Here is a 23,085-nt window from a genome sequence, read left to right as displayed (position 1 = left end):
AGTGCAAGCAAGGCATTCCTCCAAGACACTGCGGGTCAGGTGAGCATCGACTTGTGGTGAGCACGCAGAGTTCACTGTCAGACTAAGGGTAGCCTGTGCTATGTATTTGTGTAGTGTAGCTTTGTACTCACTTGCCTCACTTCTACTTTTCGTTCCTTGTACAGTTTGCCAACAGTCTGTAGGATCCTGCAACACGGACACTCTGTGGACTTAAGTTCTAACGGAAGATTACAAACACCTTATTCAGTGGGTGACAAGGTCTGATGAGAGGGCGTACATGCTCATACTTCACTGTCCCATAAGTTCTCACAGACAAACGCATTTCTAATGTAAAGTCGTTGGCCTAGAGATAAAACTGGATTATAGAGACCTTGCCTAGTGTGCATGGCACCACCGAGAAAAACAAAACAAAACAAAAAAGCAAACAAAAGCCTGTGTGTGTGGTTAGATCTTTATGAATATAGGATCCTATGCGGCTGACTGTACTATTTGCAAAGCTGTAGAGCCAGCCTTTGTGCTTGAACCCTGCTAGTTTAGTATATCATAAAAGCCTGGTATATCATAAATACTTAATAATTAGCTAATAAACTACCTACTGTGTGTGGCATACTTGGAGGAGAGAAGACATCCGGTGTAGGAGGAAAATGAAGCTGAAGCATGGTCAGTTCTCATATCATAGGTGCTGCAGGATCTATCTGAACTCTCCCTTGGTCAGCTGAGGGGCTGTTTCTTCACCGCTGAATCAGCTTGGGATAGAGTGCATTCTGCTGTTGTTTGACACGTCTCTCTTCTGTGTGTCCAAGAACCTGATACATAAGCCAGGCTGGCCTTAAACTCACAGAGAACCTCTTACCTCTGCACCCCTCTGCCCCTGCCTCTGCCTCCAGTGCTGGAACTGAACTTGTGCACCACCATGCCTGGCTTGAATCTGCTTTTGAAATCTGTTTCTGCCAATTAGTAACTGAACGCCTTGAGTAAATGTTGTTTCCTCTTCTGTGTAATAAGGATACAATATAAGTCTGTCATGGATTTGAGAATTCTGAGAGACTTAGAGAGCCTGACAGTTTCCGAATACAGGGTGGCCTTTATAGTGACATTCAGCATGGTTGCTGTGACTAGTCTGTGGCCTTCAGTGTTTCTCGAACTGCACTTACCTTCCTGCTCGTTCACTCTTTCTCTACCCCGTTTCTGAGCCATTTGCTCCCACCACTTAAATCTGGAAAGTAAATATTTGCCTTCATCTGGCTGGAACAGCTCTGACTATCTGCGGAAACCATGCTGCCTGGGCCCTAACTCCCAACTGTACCTTCTGTACACACCTGGTCTCCCCTGCTGTCATCTGCATGAACACCTAACGTTTCTAAACCAGTCATTCAGGCCGTAGGCTCCCATGGTTAGACTCTGTCTCTTTTGGTAGGGATATAAACGAACTGACTGATCTTCTCTTAAGAAAGTAAGGAGTATAAAACTAGGGATATTGCTGGGCAGTGGTAGCACATGGCTTTAATCCAGTACTCTCTGAGTTCGAGGCCAGCCTGGTCTACAGAATAAGTTCTAGAACAGACAGGACCAGACAGAGCAACCCTGTCTCCAAAAAAGAAGGGAGAAGGCTGGTAATCTAATTTTAATTCCTATTCTACTACAGGTACAATTATCTAAAGTGCTTTCATTTTTCTCAGTCTATGCTGAGCTATTCTGAGACTGGGTATGGTAGTGCATTCATTGAACCCCAGCCGTCAAGGCATTCAAATAGGAAGAGTACAGTTCCAGACTAGCCTGGGCCAATCAGTGAACCTTATGTCAATGATAAAAGGAAATAAAAACAAGGAGCGATGGATTACTATGCTGTTGACTGTGCAGGTTTGACATGTTCATATATTAACAAGTATCACCAGTTGCCTGATACAGAGTGTGGTGAACTTTTAACATGGCCATCTGGTAAAGTGTCTGTAAGCCACTGAAACCTGCTTTTAGAATAAAATTTGTACTCCATTTAAAAATAATATGTGTAGCCAGGCCAGCATGATCACTCAGTGGGTGAGGGTACTTACCAATAAGCCTGACTGACTTCAGTCTCTGGCCTCCACATGGTGGAAGTTGTCCTCTGACCTTACAGGTATGCTATGGCACGTGCCCAAGGACACACACAAATAAATGTAATATTAGAAACAACTTAATAACTCCTAAGACTATTAACTTTTAGCTTAAATATCAATATATAGAGGAACAACCAAGTGATCTATCATATGTAATACTATAGACTATGTGGACTGTATATACAGATACACATATGCACACATTGGTAAAACCAATTAATTATTTGTAATTCTTAGTCCACATCTTTTGTTTCAAGACCATGTTCTCTGACCGTCTGTTAGAAAAGCTCAGGTTTAGGCTGAGTGCAGCACTCTATGAGAAGTGCTCTCCTGGCTTACTCGAGCTCCTGGCTCAATCCCAGTACCAAACAAATAGAAATGAGAGGAAAAAAAGTATAAAGAACAGATTCACGTGTCAGAACTGGGCTGGGATGTAGCTGAGGCCCTGGGTTCCCCATACGACACTGCCAAGAAGGAAGAAGGAAAAGGAGGGAGGGAGGGAGGGAATACAAAAGATAGATCAGGAGGAAGAGGGAAAGAACAGTAGGGCAGAGGTGCCTCAGCTCCTCTCACATGGGATGGACAGGAAGTCCCTTGAGCTCTGAGTGGAGCCTTGGGGCACTTTGCCCTCCTTATGTAAGTGAACCCTGAGGATAGGGGACCCGGACGGCCTTTGCCTTCATCAAGTAACTAAACTCTACCATTCATTTCCAGAGCAGGGACTGTTCACGCTGGTGCCCTGTGAACTCTGGTGGAGGTCAGCCAACAGCTGCTGTGTCTGAGTTGCTGAGAGGAGAGAGAATGGCTTGCACTGAGTTTTCTTTCCACGTGCCAAGTCTGGAGGAGCTCGCAGAAGGTAAACATGATGTTAGCTTTGGGTGGTTGGTTTTTTGGTTGTTTGGTTGGCTTGGTTTGGTTTGGCTTTTCTGAGACAGTGTCTCTCTGTGTATCCCTGGCTGTCCTGGAACTCACTCTGTAGACCAGGCTGGCCTCAAACTCACAGAGATCCTCCTGCCTCTTCCTCCTGAGTATTGGAATTAAAGGTCTGTGCCACTAGGCCTGGCTAGCCTTGGATATTTAAATACCGTTCCAGGAAACAAACCCAAAAGATCCCTGAAGCATATATGTAGCTAATTACCTCTCTATATCTTATTAAAATAGTACTTTTGATACAGAAATTTCTGCTTCAGTATCTGTCCAAATATTATTTTTATTTTTTTAAAAAATCCAAATTTCTATGTCTCAAAAAAGGAAAACCCAAACCGTTTAAGTTGTTAGGCTATGCTGTTTATAAACATTACAATTATTACCCTGACTTGATCGTAACAAAATAGGAGTTTAATTCAAGATCCTTAGCATCACACGAAACTGCACCTTAAAAGCCAGTCCCCCCATCCCAACCCTACACAGATGTAGCAGATGTGCAACTCAGCCTTCATTGGGTCCTCCAACACCTACAGTTGGGGCTGCCCGCTGTCCCTCAGTTTGCTGCCTGCCTGTAGATCCCATTCCCCTGGTTGGGCTGCCTTGCCTGGCCCCTGTGAGAGAGGATATGCCTAGTCCTGCAGTGACTGATATGTTGGGGGAGGGCAAGACCCCTTCTCAGAAGAAAATGGGAGGGGGGAGGAGTGGGGAGCTTAAGATGGGGGGATTGAGGGGGAGGGGGGCTGCTGTTAGAATGCAAGGTGAATAAATTAATTAATTAAAAAAGCCAGTCCTTTCTTTCTGCATACCGATACATATACATGGAGTTATATATTTATTAAGATATTATTATAGATAAATTCAAAATTCATTTTGTTCCCAATGCTAGTATTGGTTCCTTCTCCACTTATTCCCCCAGGAGTACCCATCACATCACTATTTATTGTGATTTTATAGTGATATGTTATCCCCCAGGAGCACCCACCACATCATTATTTATAGTGAAAGAAGTAATTCTCCCAGGAGTAACCACCATTTATAGTGATCTTGTTGCTACTACCTTTATGCAATGAAAATTAGCAGAGGAACGCAGAGAGTTGTACAATATTGACAATAATAATATTCTTTAAATGCAGTCTGCTGGGGCTGGAGCGATGGGTCAGTGGTTAAGAGTACCGGCTAACTCAGATGGCCTGATTCTGTCCCCAGAACTCGCATGGTGGCCTACAATTGTCTGTAATTTTGAGTTCTAGATGATTCGGTGCCCTCTTCTGGCCTCCTTCAGCACCAGACACACAGGTGGTGCACAGAAATTCCTGTGGCCAGAACACTCATACACATTAAAAAATAGATAAATAATAACAATAAAATATTTAGTCTATTCTTGAGTATTGATCATGGAGTCAAATGTACTTTGCATATTGATTCACTGAATGTCAGTTCACTTACGTAAATTTCTCTGTCTGGATTCTCTTTTGTTTGGTTGGTTTTTGGTTTTGGTTTGGCTTTTTGTTTTTTTGTTTTGAGACGAGGTTTCTCTGTGTAGCCCTGGCTGCCTGTCTTGTTCAAACAAGAATATAAGGAAGGTCCCCTGGCATAAACTAGAGAAGAAAAAAGATGGACGAATGCACCAAATGAAGCCCAGCAGGTCCGCATTCAAAGCTGTGAGGTCCTAGGCTCCATTCTGTGACTTTAGTCTCTAGAACCATCCCTTTTCATAGTATGCTGCCTGAGAGTTAACATGCGTTTGCAAAGAGACTGCTTCAGACATGCACTTGCTTTTTAGCTTTTCCCCAGCATGCCTGGCTATGTATCATATGCATGCCCCATGCTTGCAAGGACCAGAGGATGCTGGGCCATTAGGAACTAGAGTTACAGAGTTATCAGCCTTCATACGGGTGCTGGGGATTGAACCTGGCTCCTCTGGAAAAGAAGCCAATGCTTTTAACCACAGAGCCATCTCTCTAGCCCTGCTTTTTGCTTTTTTTTTAAATTGCTTGCTTCCTATTCTTTTTGATCCTAAAAATATAGTCCTCATGGGGCTGGAGAGATAGCTCGGTGGGTGAATGTGCTTGCAGTGCAAGCGTGACTGCCAGAGTTCCATCGCGACGGCCAGCATAGTGAAGGAAGAGAACCAACGCCCACTGGTTGTCATCTAACCTCCATGTGCAGCGTGGCATGCATTAAGCTGTGTGTGTGCGTGTATCTGTCTGTCTGTCGCTCACACTATAAATAAAGGCTTGGTGAAATACCAAGGCAGCTCCTATAAAAGAAGGCATTTAACTGGGGCTTGCCTACAGTTTTAGATGGTTCGTCCGTGACCGTCATTGAGGGAAGGAGATAAGTATGGCGCAGGGGCCAAGACTTTTACATCCAGATGCTGCACAGGCAGCTGGCAGAGAGAGAGAGAGAGAGAGAGAGAGAGAGAGAGAGAGACCTTAAAGCCATACATCTTCAATAAGGCCACACCTTCTAATCCCTGTTCTACAGTTCTACTCCCTGGTGACTATGCTTTCAAATATGAGGGCCATTTTTCTTCAAATCAGCACACCAAAGTTAGTAATTATGGGTATTTATGTCATAGAGTGCATTATATCTTCTGAGCATGTCAAAGTCCAATTTTATTCATCAGTAAGATTATTTCAGGGCTGGCTCAGTGGTTAAGAGCACTGGCTGCTCTTCCAGAGGTCCTGAGTTCAATTCTCCCACCCACATGGTGGCTCACGACCATCTGTAATGTGACCTGATGTCCACTTTGGGTGTGCAGGTGCACACGCAGCAGAGCACTCACATGTTAAATAAAAAGTAAACTTAAAAAAACTTGCAAGAAATTAAAAAAAAACATTTAAAAGAAAAGCAGCATTCTTGGGTTGGTGGTGCAGGTCAGTGGTAGACTATGTCCACTTAAGTCCTGGGTCCCTCTCTCTGTTTTAGAATGTAAGTTAAGGGTTGTGAATATAACAAAGAAATTTTGAAGAAAGATTTAGTATATGGTGGCCAACTTTTTAAACCTAATGTTAAATATCTTCTTGTGTGTCTTTTACTAGTTTTGCAGAAGGGGCTAAAGGACAACTTTGCTCATGTCCAGGTCTCTGTGGTCGACTGCCCAGATTTAACAAAGGAGCCATTTACCTTTCCCGTAAAAGGTGTGTAATTTTTTTGTTTGTTTGTTTTAAAAAAAAAAAGTTTTGGTTTTCAGTCATACACGTTTTTGGAAGCCAGTATTATTTTCCTCTGTGAATAAAGGTTGCTATTATAACTTTCAGGCTCAATTTTGCCCAGTTTCTTTGGGTCAGATTTATTGTGGGCCCATGTGGGGAGAAGCTGTGTTTCAGGTGGGTTTATTACCCACAATGCTTTGGTTATACGGCATACTCGGTAGGCTGTTTTAATAGGACAAGAATTTTGCTTTTAGTTCCTGAAGTGACTTGTAAAAACTACCTTTATGTTTTGGTTTTATGAGTTTACTCAGGCTGAAGACATGGCTCAGCGGTTAAGAGACTGACTACTCTTCCAGAGGTCCTGAGTTCAATTCCCAGCAACCACAAGATGGCTCCCAACCATCTGTAATGGGATCTGATGCCCTCTATTGGGTTGTCTGAAGACAGCAACAGTGTATGAATATACATATAAAAAATAAACAAGTAAATCTTAAAAGGAGTGTACTCAAGCTCACAAAATATCTTAAGAGGCCTATATTTGGGGATTGGCGAGGTGGTTCAGTAGTTAAAAGCATTTGTTGCTGTTATTGTAAAAATATAAAAAATTTAAAAAGTATTGTTGTCTTTTACCTGTTAGGTTCGCCCACAGTGTCCCAAGATATCTGCTAGATATACTCCATTATACTTAAATCTACACATTAAAGAACCCACAACACAATAGTCTTTGACCCAATTGGTAAGATGTAATTGCCCACCTAAACATACAAAGCCCAGTACCACCCATCCCTTAGGAACATTAATAACAACCTGGGAATACACAGAGTGGAATCTTAACATCAGCCTCCATTGTCCTGCCACAGCTTCTCACTCTCTCCTCCCTCCTGTCTCCTCCTTTCCGTTCCAGTCTCCTCCTCTTCCTTCAAACTTCTCTCCCATCCATCCTTCCTTCTCCTCCAATGACAGGTCTCCTTCTATCCTGTACCTGCCCCTCACCGTACTTTACAAATTCAATGGGGAGAAGTTTCTGGTGAAGTCACCTGGTTCCTGAGTACACCTCTAGGCAGCTGTCCTTGGGGCAGTGGAATTAGCATCAAAATACAGATAACTCCAGGGCAAACCACAACATGTTGCTCTTTTAGGGGACCCAAGTTTAGTCCTAGTGCCCACATCAAGTGGTTCACAGCTGCCCTGTAACCCCAGCTCCAGAAGATCCAAGACCCCCTCTAGCCTCTGAGCACATAGCCCCATGCATACACACATCACATACATGATTTAAAATTAAGTAAGCTTTTTAGGCCTTATATTTAATTCACCTATTAAATGCTTAGACACCTTCAAGAAATTTGGCAAGTTTGAAGTAATAAGGGAAGGAAATGAGTATTGGTTGAGTAAAACAGCCTCAGGTGACAGACACCTGGGTCAAATGTATGTGGCAGCAGCATGCCAAGGCCCTAGCTCCAGCTTACTGGTGAGAAACTGGAGCTTGAGAGAGACCACATAACCTGGGAGTGAGTCATAATGAAAACCAAGTGCAGACCTGTTTCAAAAGTATAACCTCAGGGGTTGGGGATTTAGCTCAGTGGTAGAGCACTTGCCTAGCAAGCACAAGGCCCTGGGTTCGGTCCCCAGCTCCGAAAAAAAAGAAAAAAAAAAGTATAACCTCCTCCCTTACGCCCTGTGGCCATGAGGAATTAGAGCACAGTGCATTTGCTGTTTCTTTTATGTTACTTGGCATAGCTGGTTACAAAGTAATCTGCTTGGAATTTCTTCCACACTAGGCCTAGTGTCTATTCATTAATATAATAAGACCAGGGCCTTAGATACATTAAATAGGAAAGTTCAGTTGAGTGTTGTGGGAGTCCTCTAGGTTAAACCATCTTTGACTGTAGTCTCTCAACACCTTGCAACTATTAGAAACCATTTTGGGAACATTTATGTTATATGTACTGGGTACTTTGTATGTATGTATGACTGTGCACCTTGGGCATGCTTGGTGTCGGTAGAGGCCAGAAGCAGACATCTGATCCATCTGGAGCTAGATGGTTGTGGGTGCTGGGAACTGAAACCAGGTCTTCTGGAAGAGCAAGCCAGTGCTCTTGACTGCTGAGTCATCTCTCCAGCTACAGTTTAGCCTTGTGATTGAACAAACTAAGATCACCTCTTTTTTTCTTCCCCTTGTAATCCTCTGTGGTTTCTGGTTTTCATTCTTTCTTCCCTGTTTCTCAAGCTGCCTCTTTATCTAGAAGACACTTTATAATGTTTTGCATGTTCTTTTCCCCTTGCCTCCATCTACTTTGTAGAGTCTTTCCAGGTTTTTCCATCCAGTCTTGTACTTTTAACCAGGACCCAGCACCTTTGAAACCTCTGCCATACCTAGATCTCTAGAATGTGTCATTGTGTGTAGGGCTTCTCTACCTAGGGCTTCCTTCATCTCTAGTCCCTGGACAGCTATGGGTGCTGTAGTAAATCCTCCAGCCACCAGCATCTTGTCACTCAATGCACAACCCGTGGTTAATTTCTGTGCCTCCCAAGCTCCTCCCCAATCAAAAAAGGCATTTGTAAGACTTTTTTATATCTCTCCTCTGCATAACAGCAGGGTGATTAAGTGTACTCCACTACCTTGAAAAACTTCTTGAGTAAAAGATGAGTTTCTACTCTGCTTTAAAAAGCGCCTCTCCCAAACTGCCTCACAGCATTGTTATAATACTAATACAGGGCTGGCAAGATGGTTCCCTGGGGAAAGGCCCTTGCTGTCACATCTGGTGGACCGAGTTCAATCCCAAGAATCCACATGGCGGAAGGGGAGGACTCCCACAGGTTGTCTTCTGACCCCCACATATATACCCCCTACCACCACACAGATATAAAATAAATAAATGTAATAAAGAAAAATATAAGTAGAAGGGCTGAAGCAATGGCTTGGTAGGTAACAGCTCTTGCTGCTTAAGCAAGACTTGAGTTCAGATCCCAACACTCACATAAAAACCAGGATGTAGCCGTGTTTGTCTGTAACCCCAGCACTCAGGCAGACATAGAAGATTGCTGGGGCTCACTTCAAGTTCAGAGAAAGACCCTCAAGGAATATGGTGGAGAGTGATGGAGCAGGTCATCCAGTACCTTGCTCTGACTTCTACTTGTGGTATATATGTGCAGTGTATGCACAGAATCACATTTGGATATACCATACACACAACACACTCATATATATATATACACACATATACAATAAATCAATCAATTAAAATGTAAGTAAAGTACAGTATAAAGTTTAATTTACTTAGTTTAAATTTAGTTTTAAGAGTTTAACATTGATTTTAAAATGTTAAGTAGATAACAGGTTGGGAGAACGATGACTGAGTAGTACGGAATGTTATTACCCCTGAGTTCAACCCCTAGCACAAAACAAACAACAAAATACCAGCACAACCCCAGACACACACACATAGAAACTTGCTAGTCTCCAAAGGCTATCCATCATTACTTGTTGTTTTTGTATAAACTTATTTTTATAAGCGTACTTGTATAAACTTATAAAAATTTTCTCAGCATGGGCCTAAAGAACAATATTCTACCAAAGTAAAATGTTATGAAATTTAAAAATATGTGGCTGGAGAGATGGCTTAGCAGTCGAGGGCACTGATGGTTCTTCCATAGGACCCAGGTTCAGATCTCAGCACCCACACGGCAGTTCACAACTGTCTGTAACTCCAAGACCTGAAACTTACACACAGACATACATGCAGGCAAAACACCAATGCCTATAAAATGGAAACAAATAAATAAAATAAACAAAAACTTAAAAATAAAACTTATGCCAAAAAAGATAATTTTTTAAATGAAAATGCCACCTCGGGGGGTTTTTAAGGGATTAGGCAAATGAATTCTAGACACTCTACCCAAAAGCTGGCCTCTGCCCTCTTAGAAGTCAGCTGTTGGTATGTAGGCCACTGGGGGCCATGCCCAGGAGTGATGCTGTTGGTGGCAGTGAAAGCAGAACTGAGCAGGGACCAGTTGTCATCTGCTAGTTCCAACTGAGAGTCTCTCACACGTGTCCCTAATAAATTAGTGTCTTCTGGAATGTTGTACTTGAGTGACATGTTTGCCTGCTTTAAGATAGCTTGTGTCTTTTAGGCATCTGTGGGCAAACTAGAATTGCAGAAGTCGGAGGTGTGCCTTACTTACTGCCTCTTGTAAACAAAAAAAAGGTAAGTATGTTTTTAGTCTTTGTATTCACAGGGAATATGTGTGTGTGTGTGTGTGCGCGCGCGCGTGCGCGTGTGTGCGTGTGGTGTGTAGTATATATGTAGAAACTGGGTTGACTCACACCAGTGAGTGTTGGAGGGGAGAAAGCCAGTAGTCTGTTGTAAAAAATAAATCAGAAAATCTATATGATACCACATGAATAGTTTTCCCTTTTTACAGGTTTATGACCTGAATGAAATTGCCAAAGAAATAAAGCTGCCGGGAGCGTTTATCCTTGGAGCGGGGGCAGGTCCCTTTCAAACGCTTGGGTTCAATTCTGAGGTCAGTATGCGTATCCAATTATTTCCTTTTGTTCATTTGACGGTTGAGTTATTCATGGCCATTTTACTGGCCTGTCAAAAATCTACTTCTAGCTGGAGTGGTGGCTCCTACATGTGGATCTAGCACTTAGGAGGCTGAGGCAGGAGGATTGTGCAAGTTCAAGGTCATCATGGGCCACATAGTGAGTTCCGAGTCAGTCTTGGTTACAGTGGGAGAACCTGTCTCAGGGGGAAAACAAAAATCAAAAACCACCTTCTTTATGAGTGAGTTGTATGTTGTCAATGTCTCTTTATATTTGGGCCCAAGTGGACACTCTAGCTGGTCCAGTGCTAATAAAGTGTCTGATTTACTTTCAGAGTGTTTAGAGAATAGGTTAAACCCAAAAGGTAGGTGTGTGTGTGTGTGTGTGTGTGTGTGTGTGTGTGTGTATGGTGTGTATATGTATATATGTATGTATGTGTGTAGTGTGTATATTATGTATGTGTAGTATGTATGTATTATGTATTTGTGTAGTGTGTATGTATTTTACATGTATGTAGTATGTATATTATGTATGTGTAGTATATATATTATGTATGTATATAGTGTGTATGTATATGTATATATGTGTGTGTAATGTGTAGTGTATATGTATTGTGTGTATGTGTGACATATGTATTATGTATGTAGCATGTATATGTATTATGTGTGTGTATTATGCATGTATGTGTTGTGTGTGTACTGTGTGTGTATATAATAATGCGTAATATGTATTATGTGTATATGTATTGTGTATAATGCATGTATTGTGTATGATGTGTATATTGTATTGTGTAGTATGTGTTATGTATGTATATAGTATGTATAGTGTGTTATGTATGTATTATATGTATCATTTATGTGTATACTATTTGTTATATGTATAGTGTGTAATGTGTGTTATGTGTGTACTGGGTGGATTCTGTGTCTATGTGTATAGTGTTTATATATTATGTGTATGTGTATTATGTGTGTGTATATTATGTGTGTGTATATGGTGTGTACATGTATTGTGTCTGGTATATTGTATGTGTTACGGGTATATTGTGTGTGTGTGTTATGTGTATTTGTGTTGTGTCTATGTGTATTGTGTGTATTATGTATGTGTGAATTTGGTGTAGTGCATTGTGTGTGTGTTATATGTGTATGTTATGTGTGTATGTGTGTGTGTGTGTGTGTTATATATGTGTCTTATGTGTGCCCTTGTTTCTTTTTGTTTGTTTGTTTGTTTGTGCCCTTGTTTCTTGAAGCAGAATCTGGCTATGTAATATGTAATCTAGGCTGGCCTCATTACAGTTGTCCTTCTCTGCCTATTTAGTTCTGGATTGCCATGTCCACTGCAGACCTTGTGATTTTTTTTTGCTGGTTTTTTTTTTTTTTTGAGACAGGTTTTCTCTGTGTAGCCCTGGCTGTCCTGGAACTCACTCTGTAGACCAGGTTGGTCTCAGATTTCCAGAGATCCACCTGCCTCTGCCGCCCAAGTGCTGGGATCAAAGGCATGAGCTACACCCTGGCTCATGGTTTTTCTTACACAGTATAGGATCCCTCACTTCTCTATAATCTATAAATCCTTGCTGAGATATAAAGCAGCTTTGGATTCAAAGAGGAACAATGGGGAGAGCTCTATGATAAAAACCAGATAGTAGCCAGGCACGGTGGTGCATGCTTATAATCCCTGAATTCAGGAGGCAGAGGCAAATAGATTTCTATAAGTTCAAGGCCAGCCTGGGATGTTAAACAGAGAAAACATATCTTGAAAAACAAAAACATAACCATCAGAGTGAACCAATGGCTGCTTACAAAAGTAAATGGCTAGTACTAGTGCCAGTCATACATGCTATATGCGATGTGTTACAATGTGCCTTGTTCCGGTCATACTAAACATAGTGTGTACTACAAATGCCACATGATAGTAAGACGCCACTCTCTAGATCTCATGATGATGAGGCGGGACTGCCATTCTCTTATAACTTCAGATAGGGCATTCATTGTTCAGAAGTTACGCAACAGAAGCAGTGATAGAATTTCCCCAGTGTGCAAGATGGAAAAAAGTTAAAACCTACAATTAGACATTTTGAGACATTTTGAGCCATGCATGATGGTTCATACCTGTAATCTTAACATTTGATAGGCTGAGAAGGAATACTGTAAGTCTAAGGTCAGCCTGATCTACACAGCCAGCCAGGACCATAGAATGAGAGCCTATTCTAATGAATGAATGAATGGATGGACATTTAGTCAGGTAGCATGGTAGACACAGTAATCCCAGAGTTCAGGCAAGAGGATTATATCTAAATTTGTGAGTTCCATGCCAGATAGTCTTCACAGCAACTTAGTGGGATACACAACAAGATACTGTCTCCAAAAAAGAGACACTGTAAACGTTTTATAGAAGTGGGACAAAGGTGGTTCAGATGTTAAGTGACTGCTCTTTTGAAGTCCCAGGTTCAGTTCCCAGCACCCATATAGAGCTCATAGCTGTCTATAACTCCAGTCCCAGGATCTAATGCCGCCTTCTAGCCTCTGAGAGGACCAGGTGCCCCACACATACGTGTAGACAAAGCACTTACACATGTAAAATAAATGAATCCAAAAGGAAATTAGAAAAGCGTTTTACAAAACATTTGTGTTGGGCTAGAGCGATACCTCAGGGGTTAAGAGCATTGACTGCTCTTCCAGAGGTCCTGAGTTCAGTTCCCAGCAGCCACATGTGACTCACCACCATTCATAAAGGGATCTGACACCCTCTTCTGTTGTGTCTGAAGACAGCGACGGTATAGTCATATACATAAAATAAATAAAAAGACTAAAGGGTGAAAGGAAAGTTTCCGTTGAATGTTCACAGCTGTGGCGAAAGAACAGCGACAGACATTGAAAGGAGACACTCTTGTTCATGGTTTCAGGAGTTTCCATCCGAGGTTGGCTTCCCAGGGGTTGTGGACCCTTTGGGAGATAGCACAGTGAGGAAGACATGGTGGGGCACAGCTGCTTACCTTACTGCAGCTGGGAAGCAGACATCCAGGGAGCAGAGCCCCTTCCTGTGAACCATGACATCCCACAGACAGGTTACTCTGTTGTTGAAGTGGCACCAGGGAGTGGTCACGTTGTTGTCTGAGTACAATTTGAATGTGGCAGGGAATGTAAGCCAGTGGTAAGCCTTGTCCTAGCAGGAACAAAGGCCCAGATGCAATCTCCAGCACCACGACAATGCTGCCTGCACAGACAGACTGCCGGCTGCCCAGACAGTCTGCCACCTGCACAGACTGACTGCCAGCTGCACAGACTGACTGCCCGCTGCACAGACAGACTGCTGGCTGCACAGACTGACTGCCGGCTGCCCAGACAGACTGCTGGCTGCACAGACAGACTGCCGGCTGCACAGACAGACTGCCACCTGCACAGACAGACTGCCGGCTGCACAGACTGCCGGCTGCACAGACAGACTGCCACCTGCACAGACAGACTGCTGCCTGCACAGACTGACTGCCGGCTGCACAGACTGACTGCTGCCTGCACAGACAGACTGCCGGCTGCATAGACAGACTGCTGCCTGCACAGACAGACTGCCGGCTGCACAGACAGACTGCTGTGAATTCACTATGTGTAAATATAGTAGAAAAGACCTGGGATAAAATCTCCTAATGTGTGAGAGAAAAAAATTGTTAATTAATGCACTAGCATTGTTTTTTCTTTCCAGTTCATGCCAATAGTTCAAACAGCAAGTGAACACCACCAACCTGTGAATGGAAGTTACTTTGCCCGTGCAAACCCTGCAGATGGAAAGTGCCTGCTGGAGAAATACAGCCAAAAGTATCCTGACTTCGGATGTGCATTACTGGCTAACCTTTTTGCCAGTGAGGGCCAACCTGGCAAGGTGATTATGCCCATAAGAACATAGCATTCCTTACATCTTCCCTCATAACTAAATATGAGCTTTTATTGTCCCCAGTATAGTTCTCCCAAGAAAATCAGATGGGCCAATGCCAAAGTTTTTATATGACCTACTTAGTTTAAAAAAAAAAAAAGATTCAGAATAAAACAGGGCAAGACAAGGTCTTTTTTTTTAAACCCAAAGTTAAGAATATTTACTTAGTAAACAGAGCATCTGTTGATCTACTTTCCTGAGTAAAAGGCAACAAGACACAAATCTAGGATATTTATCACTTGTGTAAAGCAGTAAGATTACACATACTTATGGGAGGTAAGTAGGCATTTGTCAGAATAACCTGCATTGAGCTAGAAGTGTTGGTGACAAAAACAAGAAACCGACAGGGAGAATGCCTCTTGCTTGATCTCTGTCTTATCCTGTGGAGACTGAGATCTTGAAAGGAGAGAGCCTTGAGAAATGAGATAGAGGTGTAAAAATGCCCAAGAACATAGGGAAGCTCACTCATACAGAATTTCACAGTTTGTAACCGTGTCTTCACCCCTATTACCATAGGTGAATCTCTTTAAGCCTGGTAACCCTCAAACTTTCTGAACCACCTTGGTCTCCAGAGTTCAGAATAGGACTCAGTCCAGGACACATGAATAAGATTGTTGGGGTTACATATAGTGGTGTGTGTGTGTGTGTGTGTGTGTGTGTGTGTGTGTGAGAGAGAGAGAGAGAGAGAGAGAGAGAGAGAGAGAGAGAGAGAGAGAGAGAGAGATTTAATTAAGACTCACAAGAGCGAGGCACTTCGACTCCACTCTTTGCTGGTGGCAGTGATTTTGCAGTGGTCCGTTTGGGCTGTTATCTACATAGTCACATGGTCTATGCAGTCGTGTGCACCATTCCTCTCTGCAGGTCATTGAAGTGCAAGCCAAGAAAAGAACGGGAGAACATAACTTTGTGAGCTGCATGAGGCAGACTCTGGAGAAGCACTATGGTGACAAGCCCGTGGGCATGGGAGGCACCTTCCTTGTGCAGAAGGGGAAAGTGAAAGCCCACATCATGGTAAGTGCTGCATCTGCTGTATGCACAGACAGACAGACTGTCGCCTGCACAGACACAGTAGCTAGCTAGACTCAACGCAGGCTAGACTCAAACTTACTGCACTGTCCGCATTGCCTTCGGATTGACGAGCCGCCCACCTCAACCTGCTAAGTGCTGTCATTACAGAGATACACCGCCATTCATGGTGCAAGGTTTTACTTTCCATGTGGCCCAGTAAACCATTACCAACCCCAATGTCAGAAAATTTCCCCTGTGTTCTTGTACGTTTTCTGTACATTTTAGCTGACATTCTATCTTTTTCTTTTGAACTTTTCTATATCATTCAGAGTCTGCCTTCACCCATCCCTGTGCATGTGTGTGTCCAATTTTCCCTTTGGCTCACACTCCTTTTGAAAAATCATCCCCCCAGGCAGGGAAATGACTCAGTGATTAAGAGCACTCACTGTTCTTTCAGAGGACCTGGGTTCAGTTCCCTCCAGTGTCGCTTAACTTTCATTAACCTGAGATCCATGGGCACTAGGCATGCATGTGGTGCACACAGATACATGGACAAAAAACATGAAAACATAAAAATAAATACATTTTTAAAAAATATTTATTTATTTATTACATATGCGTACACTGTAGCTGTCTTCAGACACACCAGAAGAGGGCATCAGATCCCATTACAGATGGTTGCGAGTCACCATGTGGTGGCTGGGAATTGAACTCGGGACCTCTGGAAGAGCAGTCAGTGCTCTTAACCACTGAGCCATCTCTCCAGCCCCTACATTTTTTTTTTAAGAAAAAAAATCATTTGCACCCCCACCCCGCCCCATGGGATGCTTTGTTTCTGTTCTATAACATCTGGTTAGGTGTTTATCAGTTTGACATAGGCTGGTCACCTGGGAAGAGGGAACCACAATTTAGGAATTGCCTCCGTTAGATTGGCCTGGGGGCAGCTCTGTGGGGAATTTTTTAAATTACTGATTGATGTGGGAGGGCCCAGGTTCTCACGAGCAGTATGGTATAAAACAGCTAAGTCTATCTAGCAGGCCATGGAGAACAAGCCAGTCAAGAGCACCCTCCATGGTCCCTGCTGCAGCTCTTGCCTGAGCTGCCCCTCACGATGGACTGGAAACTGTCGATAAAACAACCCCTTTCCTGCCAAGTTGCCTTTGGTTGTGGTTTATCACAGCAATGGAAATGACCGGTAAACATGCATGCCTGGCCGTGCAGCTTGCACCAATGGAAATGACAGGTAAAACATGCATGCCTGGCCGTGCGGCTTGCACCGTCAGTTGCATTAGACCTGTGCATTTACAAGTTAAGACTTCTGACTTCTTTTACAGAATTGTTTTTAAAACTTCATAGAAATTTTAGGTGTATTTTTCTACTTAAAAAAAGAAAAAACCAGTAAGATATAAGTAGCAGTTTGGTAGGGAGGTACATGGTCTTTAATTCCAGGACATGCAGACAGATCTCTGTGAGTTCTAGGCCAGCCAGAGTTACATTGTGAGACCACCATTTAAATAGCAATTACATTGATTTTCTCTGCTTTGCCCTTTGCCATGTTGGTGATCAAACCCAGGCCTTCATGGTCACTTTACCACAGAGCCATACCTCCCCCCCCTTTTTAGAAGATTTATTTATTTATTTCATATATTCAGACACACGAAGATGGCATCGTATCATATTACAGATGGTTGTAGTTGCTGGGAATTGAACTCAGGACCTCTGGAAGAGTAGTGGGTAACCACTGAGCCATCTCTCCAGCCCACCATGATGAGTCTTGTTATTGGGTTTTGCTTTCAGAGGTTAGGGGTGTGATTCTAGAATAAGATAGAAGCCAGGGCCTTATACCCAGGAGGCAAGGACTGTTATGGTAGGACACCCTCAGCACAGGGCCAAGTCCTTAGCTAGCCTTCAGAGCTCTGACACCTCGATTCACTTCACCTCTGTCTTCCCTAAATGCGGGGTATTTTTCCATTCTAATGTCTGTGTTGTATTATTGTATGTGGTATGAACGCAGGAGCACACCTGTGAGGGTAAGAGGACAACTTTCAAAAGTCTGTCCTCAGGCTGAGAGTTGCCTGCTCTGGAGGCCTAGAGATAAGAGTTTAATGCCCAGATCCCACTTAAAGGTAGAAAGAGAAAACACACTATGGAGCTACCCTCTGACCTCCAATATTGGCACCTCCCCCACCACGCATACACACATCCAGAATCCTTTTTTTTTTTTTTTAATAGAAAGTTAGTTCTCTTCTGTTGTAAGTTTCAAGGATCGAATTCAGGCCACCATGTTTTCATGGCAAGCACTTTTTACCTGGTGAACCAAATTCCTGGCTCTACTCTGATTTCTTCAGCAGTTTTTATAGTTCCTATATATGTTCTCTCACCTCCTAGATTAAGCTTATTACAAAAAAGGCCTTTATTCTCTGATTCCCTGTCCCTCTCACTTGCTGTCCTGGCAATAGTTATGAGTTGCAGGCAAACACAGAGGAGCTGGAGCCCGAGCTCGGAAGAGCGCCTTGACTAAGTGAGCAAGGCCCTGGGTTCGATCCTAGCTCTGAGGAAAACCTAAAGATTGGGGTGAAGGGATCGGAAAAGGGAAGCCAAGTAGCTCAGTGGCAGAGTGCTTACCTAGAGGGCAGGAGGCCCTGGTTGTAATCCCCAGAACTGTATGAGAAAATATTTTAGAATGGGGAGGGGCTGGGGCTATGGCACAGTCGTACAGTACTTGCCTAGAGTGTACAAGTCCCCTGGTTCAATTCCCAATGTCACAAAAAAATTAAATTAAAATCACACATAAAATGGAGAACATGTATAGCAAGAAGACTTAATATCTGCGGAAAGTAAAACAGTAATGCCTCGCTTCGTTAATTAGGACTAAGCCTTAGACTGTACAGACTGACCAGCCCTTAAAAACTGTTGTGTAAGACTGATACCAAAGTGCACTCGGTGAAAAGCGTAAAGCTTACAGCAATGAAATCATAATGTTTCATTCTCATTATTTTTAATTTTCATTAATTTCAGTGTTTTCTTGTTTAACAATTTCTTATTGCAGCCAGCAGAGTTTTCTTCCTGTTCACTGAACTCAGACGAAGCTGTCAATCAATGGCTAAACTTCTATGAGATGAAGGCGCCTTTGGTTTGTCTGCCAGTTTTTGTTTCCAAAGACCCGGTGAGTCCTTCATCTTCCTTTATATGCAGGGAAAATGCTTGGTTGGATACTCATCTTTTAATATTTATTTATTTACTCTGTGTGTGTGTGTGTGTGTGTGTGTGTGTGTGTGTGTGTGTGTGTGTATGTGTAGCACATGCTACAGCAAATGAGTGGAGATCAGAGAACACCATGCATGTCAGTTCTCTCCTACTTTGGGAAAACACAGATCAGAGTCAGGTTGTTGGGCTTGGGGGCGAGCACTTTTGTCAGCTGAACCATCTTGCCAGCCTCGTATTGTCTTAGATTGGGTAATTTGGGCCTTCATTATTTAAGCATGAGGCTAGACCATGAGTATGGAGAAGAGAAGGTTTACTGTAGATAAATGCTAGAGCATAGCCAGAAGCAGGGACTTCTGGGAGAGCCCAGAGTGGGCGTGACCCTGAGCCACATGGGGTGGGGGAGAGGAACCAGGTGTAGCAGCCAGGAGGGCAAAAGGTAAAAAAGGGGGTGTAGGGAGCGGGTAACCAAAATGGCTGGATTATATAGGAAAGAACCTCTGGAAAAAGGGCAGCCCAGCCCCTGGGCTGGAGAGTTCAGGGTAGAGGGTAGGTAGGGTATGGCAGCCATACCTTGTAACAGGTAAGGACTGGGAGATGCTAGAAGCTGGCAGCCAGGTCTGCTTTCATTTGTTAAATAGGCATCTCGTCCATTTGTCCCAGGGTTTGAGACTTAGTGTTATGGACTATCTCAGAGCTCATTGTGTAGACCAGGCCACCTGCCTCTGCCCCTGCCCCTGCCTCTGCCCCTGCACCTCCTGCGCCCTCTGCGCCCTCTGCGCCCCTGCCCCAAGTGCTGGGTCTAAGGGCACGTGATATCATGCGTGGCTTTTTCCCCTTTGACCTTATACACCAATCCAGGCCACCAACTCCCTTTGTAGCCAAGGATGACCTTGAACTTGTGATCCTTCTGCCTACATTTCTCTCTTCAGTGCTGAGGTTATATGCATTGCCTCCATGTCAGTTATGGGCATTGCCCTGAAAGATGAGGAACTGAGACGCTCACTTTAGTAAACCAGTTTTCTGTCTTTATAGCCCAGCAAAGTCTATCTTCTCTCCATACCTCAGGAATATGTGGCTTTCTACAGAGTGTTTGGCAGGGCAGACTTTACCTTCAAGAAAGTAAAAGAGCTGCATTTTATACAACACAGAAGTTGTATTGTTACACAATAAAAAGAGTTGGGTGTATTAGAATAGGCCTTTAATTCCAGCATTCTGTAGGATCTCTGTGAGATCAGGCCATCCTGGGCTACACAGTGAGACCCAGTCTCAAAAAAAAAAAAAAAAAAAAACAATAAATAGTAAGAATAAAGCACAAGATTCAGGTCTCTTGCCATCCTGTCTGGTGTTCATGCTATCCTAATGCTACAGTGCCACAGAGGTTCAAAGAAAGCCCAAGCACTTAACCTCTCATAGGCAGAAACTTTAAGCTATATTGTATGTTTGTAAAGAAAAAAAAGGATTAAGCTGTATTTCTGTGTTTTGCCTACATATATGTCTGTGTACTACATGTATGCCTGGTACCCCTGAAGCCAGAAGAGGGTGTCAGATCTCCTGGAACTGGAGTTACAGATGGCTGTGAGCTGCCATGTCAGTGCTGAGAACTGCACGTGGGTCCTCTGGTGATTCAGCCCATGCTCGTGCCCAGTAGTTAACTACTGAGGCGTCTCTGTAGCCCCTGCATTGTTAATTTTTGAGTAAGCACTATGCAGAGCAGTGTGGAAAGCTAGAGTTTGGATAAAAATGGTGAAAGTCTTCCTGGAAGGACATGCAGGAGGTGCTTGTATCTGCTGCCTTGAAGAGAAAGGAAAAGAGGGTCTGTGCACCCTAGGGATTGCACTGACCGCACCCTCTTGGCTTTCCTTAGTGGGACGCCACTGCTTATGTAAAAGCTGGTCCGCTGCAGATATGGCTCAGTGACGGAGCCCTTGCCTAGCATGCATGCGACCTTGGGGTCAAGGACCAGCACTACAAAAAGCTTAATTGCAGGTTTAGGGGTAGATGCCTGTGATCTGTTACTCAGAAGATACAGTAGGAAGACTGGGAGTTCAAAGCTAGTCTCGACTACAGTAAGTTCCTGTCTTAAAGGAAAAAAACCTCTAAGGAAAAGTAACAAAAGGCTTCTCTCCTTCTTAAATATACTGTATTCAAAATAATTTGAATCCATACTAACAGGCTGCCTGCTGTCCTAGGGGCTTGATTTACGACTGGAGCATACACATTTCTTCAGTCATCATGGAGAAGGTGGGCACTACCACTACGATACCACCCCAGACACAGTGGAGTATCTCGGCTACTTCTCGCCTGCACAGTTCCTCTACCGAATTGACCAGCCCAAGGAGACCCATGCCTTTGGGAGGGATTAAAGCAGCTGCTGCTTGATTAGGGGAAAAATGGTTAGCTAAGGTTATATTGCTAACCCAGCAATTGACAGTAATTAAAAAATATAGTAGGACCAAAGAGAGAGAGAGAGAGACCGCAGCCAACAACAGTCATTTCACTACATTAGCACTGTTTTTATGGCATCCATGTGGATAAGGGACACTCGTGTTATTTAGCATCTTTATGTGAAGGAGTCTTGGGAACAAAGATAACTAATTGAGATGCTCACTTTACTCAACCAATTTTCTGTCTTTATAGCCCAGAAGTCCACCTTCCTTCTCTTCACACCTCAGGTATGGGCATGGACAGGGACCTTTCATTATCCCTGCTATCGAGTAACATTTGGGTCACATTGCTGAATTTTTCAAGTTCATCTCACAAGGCTAAGGGGTCATTACTGAGTGTTAGACACAGCAGTGTGGAGTCGTTGCACTGGGTTTTAAAAGCCCACTCTGGAAATCAGTGTACTCTGTTCTCAGCACTTGGGGGGCTACCCACACTCAGAAGTCTGCAGCTGCCATCCACAGTTGGTAGTGACACTGATTAGCCAGGCTGTCCCTGAATTAGGTTGATAGCCAACAGTTTGTACCTTAGTAATGCAAGATAAGAAAAGAAACAGCAACAAAACACAACACTGAACCCCGCCACTCTCCATTGTGAGAAACTACTCTTACTGTGTGGTGTCTTAAAGAGACGCCTTTGTGCCCTTTCTTTGGCTACATAGACTGCTGAGACAATGACCACAAGACACTGGAATTACCTCAGGAATTTCATGCCAGGAGAAGGAAAAGGCTAAAGCCTGGTGCCAGCTTGAGGAGGAACGTGGCTCCCAGAAAGAGATGTTGCATAGTCCTCAGGACAAATGGTGGTGGGCACAGCTTGACCTTAGTTAGGCATACCTTGTGCCTCCTATTGAAACCCAGACCTCACGCCAGAACCCAGCATGGATTTTGCAGGATGGTGGAGGGAAGGTTGGGAATCCAGAGACCTGTTTGTTACTCTTTCCAAAGTGATTCCACTAAAGAAATCTTTTTGCGCTTTTCCAAAGATATTACACTATTATTGAGTGTTGATGGTTAGTGTGTGGTGATGATGGTTAGAAAACTCCTCTCTGTTCTGTATTATAGAACCTGTGATGATCATTAGCCAGAAATCAACTTCCTAACCTTGCTAATGGTGATAAGATGTGGGTCTAGGACCTCTTTAGAACTAAACCCTCAACGTTTTCCGATTCTTTACTTTGTAATGCACATGTCTTGTATTATTTTTAATAATAGTGTTATTTTTAATTAAACATGATTTTTGAGGTGAAACTGAATAAAATCATTTAATACTATTTTTCTTTTCTCTTTCATTTATTTATTTGTTTATTTATTTATTGTAGACCTTGTTGTCCTGGAACTCACACTTTAGACCAGATTGGTCTTGAACTCTAGACCTGCCTGCCTCTGCCTACCAGGTAGTAGGAAAGGCGTGTGACACCACTGCTCAGCTGATCAGCTGATTTACCTCAACAAAAACAATATTACTATTTTTAAAATGTGTGTGTATGTGCTACATGTTTGCATGTCCACAACATAAGTGCACGTGCATGTGGAAGCCAGAGGTTATGCCCATCATCTTTGATTTCTCTTTACCTTAAACACTGAGGCTTGCTGACCCACATAGGCTAGTCAGTCAGTGTGATCCTGTCTTTACCTCCTTTAGCACTGGGAATATATATGAGCTGCCACACCCACTGGGCTTTTTATGTGGGTTCAGGGGATCCAAGCTCCAATCTTCACATTCGTACAAGGGCCTGATCCACTTACCACCCCAGCCTAGTGCTAGTTCTCTTACTTCA

At 43.3% G+C, this 23,085-nt stretch overlaps 1 protein-coding gene across 2 annotated transcripts; it reads left to right on the top strand.

Moving 5' to 3' along the window:
* Positions 1–6: 6 nt before the first annotated feature.
* On the top strand, positions 7–22,578 carry C8h11orf54 (similar to human chromosome 11 open reading frame 54). 2 transcript variants are annotated; one of them, NM_001014206.1, is made up of 9 exons: positions 7–39; positions 2,811–2,952; positions 6,068–6,166; positions 10,313–10,386; positions 10,604–10,705; positions 14,421–14,597; positions 15,510–15,659; positions 18,706–18,822; positions 21,053–22,578. In NM_001014206.1, the coding sequence occupies exons 2-9, from the start codon at positions 2,898–2,900 to the stop codon at positions 21,224–21,226; spliced, it is 948 nt and encodes a 315-aa protein (NP_001014228.1). In that variant the 5' UTR covers positions 7–39; positions 2,811–2,897; the 3' UTR covers positions 21,227–22,578. The 2 variants fall into 2 exon arrangements, with proteins under 2 accessions (NP_001014228.1, XP_063121753.1); XM_063265683.1 differs by lacking the exon at positions 7–39 and adding an exon at positions 4,567–4,668 and having other exon boundaries at positions 2,835–2,952.
* The last annotated feature ends 507 nt before the right edge of the window (positions 22,579–23,085 follow it).

This window comes from Rattus norvegicus, chromosome 8, assembly GCF_036323735.1.
Source record: "Rattus norvegicus strain BN/NHsdMcwi chromosome 8, GRCr8, whole genome shotgun sequence".
NCBI lineage: Eukaryota > Metazoa > Chordata > Mammalia > Rodentia > Muridae > Rattus > Rattus norvegicus.
The sequence above is the reverse complement of the archived record's forward strand: the minus strand, read 5'-3'. Positions and strand labels throughout refer to the sequence as shown.